We start from the raw sequence: 9,985 nt of genomic DNA, 5'->3' as shown, positions 1-9,985 counted from the left end.
ATTTAAATATAGATATTTGACAAAATTTTCTGGTACACGAACACATTAAATGGGTTAAAACGAGGAAGAAAACTATTTGCAAGTTTCTACATACACACATAAGTTGGTTTTTTTTGTAAAGTAATTTAACGATTTACAATGTACAAAGTATTTTTCTGTCAAAATGCATTTACTAATTACATTCTCCACAGGTCATTCAGCAACGACCAATCAATGAATCAAAAAAGTGTTTTTTTTTTATCATAAAAAAAATAAATTAAAAAAAACACGCACTAAGTACATATCTGCTACTAAGGAGTAAACCGTGTGCACATGTTGTTTTGTTTGTGCGTCTATTCTCGGAAAGTTTTAGGAAGTGTAATCAAATTTTACGAAAAATAATGGCATGTTAATCAATCCGCTGAGTATAAATCTGATTGACAATAGCCAAGTTTGAATGTGTTGACAAGTTTGTATCTAAATGCACAAAGATCTTATAGTATATTTAAATCGAAGGGTGAGTCAAGGCGTAAAATCTTCACAATATGCTGCCCTGAATAATTCATCAGATCTTCACAGAATCACAACACGAAACATTTGAATTCAATCTAATAATCAATATAGTTTGCTTTAATCTAGAGTTTGGATTTTTTTATTTGTGGAAAAAAATATAGCTTTAAACAAAAATTGATGTTTATGTGTTATGGTTATAGATTCTTATGCACGGATTCGGAACTACATGACTAAAAAGGTAGGTAATAATAAGAAAATATTATGGAGGGAAAATTTTTGGATTTTATCCTAGTCTTTCGGATGAAGAGAAGAAATAGTATTTCATATATAGTGAGCACATCTAAGAAAACTGGGTTAAAATTGTGTGCATGTCATTTGTTGTGGTGTTGCTACTTTTTTATGGCTAATACATCTATTTTAAAGGTTAGTTTCATTGATAAAAAATCCCATTTTCTTGTTGTCAAATTAGCATACTGTCTTGATGGTCTCGTGCTGATTTAACCGTCTTGAGAGAGTTAAGGGCATACTATACAGTTTTGATCCTGTATTTACATTTCTATAAACATTTCCATTTAGACTATTTTTTACTTGATTAAATCAAATATGTAATAAAAAATAAACCTTCATGTGCTACTTTTTGATTAAAAGGAGTTCGAAATTTTGTATATTTGCTCAAAATTCGGATTTATGGCCGTATCTTTCGAAAGAAAGACATAACTTTTTTGTTTTAAAAGATAAAGACAAATTTTTTTTTTGTGAAATAATTTGTAATTTCTGTATTTTATAAATATCTTCAAAATTTATACATTTTTTTTGTTTAGAAATAACTCATATTTGTCAAATGTTCACGAATGTAGAAAAAAAACGTCACTTTTGGCTGTATATTTATCAAAGTGGGGCGTACGTTTGACTGCGGGATTTACAAGTATACATAGGAGATGTTAAATGCGATGCCTTGTGTAGAGAGTGCCACGCTCTCTGTACGTTAAGAACCCTTGTAAAAGAGGAACGAAAGATACCAAAGGGGCAGTCAAACTCATAAATCTAAAACAAACTGACAACGCCATGGCTAAAAATGATAAGGACAAAAAAAAAAAACAGCACACATGACACAACATAGAAAACTAAAGAATAAACAACACGAACCCCACCAAAAAACTAGGGGTGATCTCAGGTTCTCCGGAAGGGTAGGCAGATCCTGCTCCACATGTGGCACCCGTCGTGTTGCTTATGTGATAACAAATCCGGTAAATAGTCTAATTCGGTAGGTCACATTCATGAAAAGGAAGGGGATTGTAGTTACGACGAAAGGAACATATCCGATATCATTTGTGAAACGGCTATTCCATAACGGTCAACCAACTCGTGATGATTTCAACTTCACCATTTGGAACTCTTGGTTTAATAGCTTCCTTGTGAGCAGCAACCCTCTATCAAGAAAATCATGATCGGAAAAGCAAGCACGGGAATATCGTATCAATTGGGAGATATATACCCCGTAAGCAGGTTCTGCTGGAATGTTGCTACTTAGAAATGGAAAGTTCACAATTGGAAAGCTGAAATCATCTCTTTTGTCGTAAAGTTTTGTTTTCAACCGACCCTCATTGTCAATTTCTAGATGTAAGTCCAGATATGAGGCCGACTTAACTGTGTCTGTAGTATCCTTTATCTCTAGCTCGATGTAACCAGTCTTTTGGGGTTCGTATGTGGTCTGTTGCAAAGAAAATGTGTCCATATACTGATTATTTGGCACTCTAATTTTTTCAGACCTTCAACCCCTTATTAATTCTTTATTTTTTTCTCATGTTTCTGTAGTATTGGTTTATTATTATATTTTCTGTAAACCCTGACTAGACCCTTAAATACCGTTATTTAGGTTTACTATAATCGATTTAAAAATACATAAATTTGAAGTTCTTTGAATTGTTCCTAATATCATTCAAACATCCCCTTCAGCCTGTATATAATATTAGGATGTTTGTCATGTTTTTCTATCATATTTGATTTCTTTGTGGTGTTTTTCATTGAATGGAAATGTTTGTGGCATAAATGAAGGGACGTGTTTGTAGCATATTACTGTATCCATCCCGTCATGCCATGTCAAGTTCGATGCTGTATCCGCATTCTCCTTTGTGAACTTGTTCCTTTATATCTCTTGTCCTTCTCCTGCATTGTGATGGACGAAAATGACTTTTTGATTCGTCCATTTTTGCTGTTTCATCAATGTTGTAATGTGACCAAGATGCAACATTTATCACTCCCCATTTTCCTCTTTCCTGTTAAAGTGCATCTATATCTTCTTATCGTGTATGTATAATTAAAGTAAATACAGTTAAGCTTCAACGCTAAGGTCTTAAAAATAAATGCAGAATTAGGAGATACATTTTTGTCAGTATTGCTGGTCCATTTTTCTATTGTTCACAATCTTCCATGTTTTTTGTTTGACATGATATGTATTTAGATGTATTTATATATTTGTGCTAATCTATCAGTTAAATCACAAAGTTTACAGTTTATATTATTCAAAATTATTATAGATTTGGCCCCCTATCGAGGTATATGTACTTTTAAATATACCAGGTACAGAGTTTGATGTGAACCCCTCATTATGGAGTTGAGTAGAACGAACTTGTATATAAATATGAATAAAGAATATATAAAGTGAACACATGCTTGACACATTTCAATTATAATTTGAAACATGATCATTTAAATAAAATTACAAATAAATGTAAAGATATCTAAAGACCGAAACAACTTTTATGTAAATTCAAAAGATAGGCAATTCAATTGTCGGAACTAGATATATATCATTATTGTTAAACGCATAATACCACACTGCGTTAACAATATAGGCCAATAAAAAAATGTTAACGTCCAACCATTTCACCTTTTACACAAATAAGGGAAAAACAAGGCATTTTAAACTAATAAGAAAAACACAAAGGTCCCCCGCATGCATGTAATTTAAATGTTCGAGTTTTCACTATATCCATTTACGAAAAATCAAGTGCATATATATATATAGCTGAGTTGAATTTTTATTTAAAACATACACTATGATAACAAAACAAAATTACTTTTTCTTTGTTTTCCCTACTTTTCACAGTAATATATTAAATTCACTGCCTGGACTATTTGCCATTGGACGTAAAGAAAAAGCAATTACTCAATCAGTTTGAATGTGTCGAGTTACGTTAGCAAATGTACCATTGCAAAAATATTTTCTGTAACATACATTTTCTACCTGATTGCATATTAAAAGGAATCGAGAAAACATTAACAAGCTTGATTCATTTCATGACAATTTTACGATTTTTTTTTATTTGACACTGCAAGACATGCAATTAACTAGTATATCTAAATTCTATCTAACCTTCCTCGTCTTTCATAAGAAATCTTAAGACGAGTCACAAATTCGATCCTCTAAAACATATCTTGGGATAAAAACCATTTAGGTTGCTTTATTTTTACCGTTATTTGTTCGCTTAACGAATCCCGCTGTAAATAAAGGCAAGTCATAAATACTGAGATATAAGAAGATGTGGTACGAGTGCCAATGAGACAACTCTTCACCCGAGTCACAATTTGTTAAAGTAAACCATTAGGTCTTCAACACGGAGCCTTGGCTCACACTGAACAGCAAGCTATAAAAGGCCCTAAAATGACTAGTTTAAATCATGCTTTAAAACAGAACCACAGAAAAAGAAACCCTTTGCCTTAGGGTTAAAGGTGACTTGTCAGTGCATGATTGATTTGCAATCTATCAGATATTGTGACTGAACGAGGACTTCGAAAATAAGACTGTCCCTTTAAATTCTCATATATGGTTATAAGTTAATTTAAATTTTCATATGGTTTTAAACATACACAAATGAGGATTACTGCAAAGTTTCATAGTTGTATAATGTTATATCATTATTCTGGAATAAATTTATACAAATTAATGGTAAGCTTGTGTTTTGTATTCAAGATACTTTAAATTTTTTTTAATCTTTCTTACATCAGGGCTTCAATGTAATCTAACTTTTTTCTCAAAGCGCAGTCAGTTTATATATTTGAAATATAAGGAAACACGGTTTTAACTATACAGTGCATTATAAGAGAGTATGTATTCTTTAAATTAGGGCATTTGTCTTTATCTTTTAAAATAACGCTTAATCAATTAATTCTATAATCTACATAATTTTTTTCTGTAACGTGATTATTTTTTTTATTTTGTACATGTACATCGTTCATTTTTGAAAATAAGTTTTGTATTAACTAATTCTTTTTTTTCCACAGTTTTTCTTTATACTTTACACCCAATTATTCTCTATACATATTGAGTTTTTCTCTTCTAATCTGTATTCATTTCTTTTTCGTATACTCTCTTTTCTGTAACCCCAATCCAAACCGTTCTGGAATAACAAAAATCGTTCTAAATCGTGGCCAAAAGCATACTTAACAATCTATGTAATACCCGAAGTCTGTGTATGTGATGTTGGACATATTCAATACTGTCTTTTTATTACTGTTTATTATACTATCTACATGTTCAAAATTCTATTTTGTCAAAGTTATATAAATCATTTTATTTTCATGTTCTATGTTTGTAAAACTAGTCATATATATAGACAGAGAGAATATATGCTATTTTATTTTTAACAAATAGTAAACCAGGAATGAACGGTTCAACCTAGGTGCAAGAGTCGATATTTTCTTAATTCTCCACAAATTTACAAGTGGTACTTCTTTCTCCTCCGTCGGACCTATAACACAACTGCAAGACAAGACCAACTTGAAAGTAACAGTCGAAAGTACAAAGTTCTGAAAACTATTAATTTACTAGACAGTTGTGATTTTTATTTATGTATGTTCCAGACCGTATGAGTATTTGGACCGTACGCGTAGGATCCAGATATACAATTGAACAAATATTTAATTTCAATTGTTCCTTTGTTCATTTTATCCATCTATTTGTAATAATAAAAATTTGTAAATCTAAAAATTGAGATTGTGATAAACGTTTGTTTACATTTAACCAATATAATCAATAACATGTAGGGTCAGCTCAAACTGGACCATACGCGTATACTCATACGGTCCGACCGTACGCGTATGGTCGGACCGTACGAGTATACGTATACGGTCCGGACCATACGCGTACGGTCCAATTACTCATATGGTCTGGAACATGTATACATAGCATTTGTCACATATAGATATCAATATTAAAATATCATTTTAATCAAACACCATTTAATATATTATTTCAAAGGATTAATATAGTTTTATATTTATTTTTTAAACATTTACTAATGTAGTAAGTAAGTTAGTATATATGTACTAAGTGAAAAAGTAATTACAATGCATGATTTTCAATTGCTTATTATATTTATCAAGTGTTTGTATAACAAATGGAGCTAGGGTTCAAATGCATATATTCAAATTCAAGTACCGTCAAAATATAACAATATCCAAAAATCAGTGTTTGTTTTGTCATTTACTTGTAATCCTTTAAATAAGACTGAATGACGTCATGTAACAACTTGTAATAATGTGACAGATTATATAGTATTTTCTATCAACATATACAGAGGACATATGCCATCATGACTAAATGTATTTTCAAAACACTTATTTCATTTTTCAATATTTTCCCGATTTTTTGCCGGTTTGATGTTGAATGTGCATAATTGTGCTACACCAGATCGATTTTTAGGTTATGTACTTTATTAAAACTTGAATGTCAGAACACTACCGAGAAATGACTTGATGATTGGTGCCCTTAGCTGTAGCAGCAAGACCAATACTATAAATGCACATATCAATGTTGTTTTTGTTTGAGGTAATTTTTATTTGGGGGGGGGGGGGGGGGGGGGTGGGGTGGACTAACTCGTACAATTTGTTTACATCAATGTTCCACTTTACAAACATGCTCAACCATGCAAAATTCGTTATTTCAAAATATTTATCCATAACAGTTTAAATAATATCTCTATCGATGATGTATCATTCACGATTATTCTTTTGTGGGTAAATTTCAGTGTAGATTCTGGACATTTGATGTTTGTTATGAAAGCAAACAGTTCTTTTTATTGTGGCATACACCAGGAAGAAAACAAAATCACAATTGAACAATTTCAGGGCATCGTATACGGCCTCCAACAATGAGAAAAACAAATGCCGCATGGCAACCTATACCAAAAAAAAAAAATAGAAATGACAAATGTTTAAAACATTTCAATCGAGAATGAATGCAAATTGTTAGCTTTAAAATATTTAAAATTTTCACCATTTCTCTTTTTTCAGTCAGCTGGTATACCTGATGTATGATTTCGTCGACATCTGATTAGCAGATTATTGAAATAAGCTGTTTACCTGGGGAGGGATTTCATTAACACATCTAATTAGCAGATAATGCAAATGAGCTTATGGAATCTGTGAAAACACCGCACATTCTCCCAATTATTAACAGAGAAGATTTCACTAGGTCTCATACGCAGGTATTCAAGCAGACGATCGACAATCCACGTGATCATGACCTTAAAAGAAGACAGACATTGTGGTCGTTTCAAAATAGAAATCGTGGTGTTCAAAGAAATTTAAAAGGACAAGATAATAATGAATCTTTAAGTGATGCTGATTTAAACGAAAATAATACTGCCGAAGACGAAAACAAGGGAAAACTTCAAAAACGAATTAGCTTTCCCAGACTCAAACAAAGAGTCAAAGAGGCTTTTGCGTCGCCCGTTTCAGATGAAACAAGCAACGTAAAAAGGGAGTATTCTTCCGCATTACGAATAGGCACCAATTTGTATGAACAGCTGAGGATAAAACAAAAGTTAGACAAAAGGAACAGTTTTCCAAAAGACCGACCTTTACTAAAATCTGTCGATAAATTTCCAGAGGTGACTTCATCGCTAACAAAATTAAGCTACCTAAAAGCAGCAAAAAATGTAGTTCACTATGGCGGAGGATTCTTCGGACGAAGTAGTTATGCAGAGAGGAGATACATGGACTTCCGTCGTTCACAGACGATGCTTAGTCCATCAGAGTCAAGAACAGTGAACAGCGAATCTAATTTGGCTAAGAAACCTATTTATGGATCTTTAAAACAATTAAATTTGGATGATAAAAAAAGATTTAAGTGCAAGTCAGACAGTGAATCGTGTGAGGTACTGAAAGTTTGTTCACATGAAATAAGCGATAGAGGCTTGGAAGAACATCGGACGAGTCACCATTCGACACAAAAAAGAAAATTTGAGAAAGAAAATGATGATAAGTCCAAAAAATCAAAAGAAGATATCATAGAAATTGAACATTTGTCAGAAAAATATTCAATAGATTTTAGTAAAACTTACTCAGAAGATCTTCAACAAAAACCCGTTGATGTAAGTTCTGAAGAGGACTGCATTCGAAACGGAGCATGGCAAAAAGATATCGATTTAATCGTTGCCCGACACGATGTAGAAACGCTAAACGGACGAAATAATACGAAAGGAAATATTATGCTTGCCAAAGCATCTCAGACAGGAAAATCTGAAACATCCGAAGGACGACCCCAATCGAACGTCAGTTTAGATATGCCTGATGACCAGTTTGGTCCGTCTTCATATAAGCCCGATGAAGTAACACATAGGATGTTAAATGGGGCGTATTGTATAAATCCGTACAAATGGACTTCTAGGTCATCTCTTACTGCGGGTGATAGGACATGGGTTGAAAAAGCCATGGAAAGAACAGACATAATTGACACGACCATTTATGATGGCTTTGCTCGCAAGAAGTCCAAATCCATGATAAAAAATAGTGACCATATAGGAAAAGAAAAATCAACAGTTTCGTCGAAGCCACCTTAACAATTTTGTGTGAGCGTTTTTCTTGTGCAATGTTTTAACATTTTGTTACATGTATTATATATTTATTCTGATATTTTGTTACTATATAATTTCAATAACGATAGCTGAGTGTGTCACTCATGTTGAAGGCATTGGAAAATTCGATTTAAGAGGCCAATAAAGGGTCAATCATTAAAGTCAACTACTCTCAAATATATACCTTATTATATAGATATAGGAAGATGTGATATGAGTGCCAATGAGACAACTCTCCACCCAAGTAACATTTTATAAAAGTAAACCATTATAGGTTAAGGTACGACCTTCAACACGGAGCCTTGGCTCACACCGAACAGCAAGCTATAAAAGGCCCCGAAAATTACTAGTGTTAAAATTTAAACGGGGAAAAACAACGGTCTAATCTATATAAAAACGAGAAACGAAAAACCCTTTTGAACTAAATAAATAAACGACAACCACTGAACATCAGATTCCTGACTTAGGACAGGTGCAACGGGATTAAACGTTTTAATGGTACCAAACCTTCTCCCTTTTTTTAGGAAGACACATTATTGTTTATTAATATGAGTCCGTGTAATTATGAGTTTTGTTGTTCTGATTTATAAAATAAGAAGATGTGGTATGATTGCCAATGAGACAACTATCCACAAAAGACCAAATGACACAGACATTAACAACTACAGGTCACCGTACGGGCTTCAACAATGAGCAAAGCCCATACCGCATTGTCAGCTATAAAAGGCCCCGATAAGACAATGTAAAACAATTCAAACAAGAACACTAACGGCCTTATTTATGTAAAACAAATGAACGAAAAACAAATATGTAACACATAAAAAAACGACAACCACTGAATTACAGGCTCCTGACTTGGGACAGGCACATACATAAATAATGTGGCGGGGTTAAACATGTTAGCGGGATCCCAACCCTCCCCCTAACCTGGGACAGTGGTATAACAGTACAACATAAGAACGACCTATACAAATCAGTTGAAAAAGGCTTAACTCGTGAGATGGACAAAACATACAAGTGGACGTGGCCAGGTACTTATACATCCCGACACAAAAAGACACAATGAACAGATCTGAGAGTACTCGCAGTTATCGGACAGCTAGTTCAAAGTCACTAACAACTAATAATAAAAATTATGCATCTAAGACTAAACTACCAAAGCGTACACATCCAACATCTAATGGATTTAGTGTAAAGACGTCATAAACAGTCAGAGAAAAACATGACATTGTGCAATGCCAAGTAACAGGTATCGACAGATTGTAGATCCATGTATATGTATATGTATATAATATACTAGTAATATTTAGTTGGCTTTTAATTTACTGATAACAAGATCAATATTTATACCAATAAAAACAATATTCAATGATCTTATTACAGTGTTGAATAGGTAACCTTTTAGAATACTTTCTAACACACCGTATGGCAGCGACGCCGGATATAGGTTCTAGCTGAAGTTGATAAATATTTTAAAATACTATCTGCCTTACATATTAATACATAATAATAAGTGTCCGTGCACATAGAAAATTACGATATTGTGTATGTAAAGAGGGTGATAAATGAATATAAGGAATAAATATCTACCCGTAAGAAGCATAAATCAGTCTTTTTTCAGATAACAAGTAATC

At 32.8% G+C, this 9,985-nt stretch overlaps 1 protein-coding gene across 2 annotated transcripts; it reads left to right on the top strand.

Annotated features, from left to right (window-relative positions):
* The first annotated feature begins 475 nt into the window (after nt 1-475).
* On the top strand, nt 476-8,407 carry LOC139527112 (uncharacterized). 2 transcript variants are annotated; one of them, XM_071322385.1, is made up of 2 exons: nt 476-730; nt 6,787-8,407. In XM_071322385.1, exon 2 carries the CDS (start codon nt 6,909-6,911, stop codon nt 8,334-8,336), a length of 1,428 nt encoding a protein of 475 aa, XP_071178486.1. In that variant the 5' UTR covers nt 476-730; nt 6,787-6,908; the 3' UTR covers nt 8,337-8,407. The 2 variants fall into 2 exon arrangements, with proteins under 2 accessions (XP_071178486.1, XP_071178487.1); XM_071322386.1 differs by lacking the exon at nt 476-730 and adding an exon at nt 4,253-4,441.
* The last annotated feature ends 1,578 nt before the right edge of the window (nt 8,408-9,985 follow it).

The sequence above is a fragment of the Mytilus edulis genome, chromosome 6, assembly GCF_963676685.1.
Source record: "Mytilus edulis chromosome 6, xbMytEdul2.2, whole genome shotgun sequence".
Taxonomy (NCBI): domain Eukaryota; kingdom Metazoa; phylum Mollusca; class Bivalvia; order Mytilida; family Mytilidae; genus Mytilus; species Mytilus edulis.
This window is presented reverse-complemented; position numbering and strand designations above follow the sequence as displayed.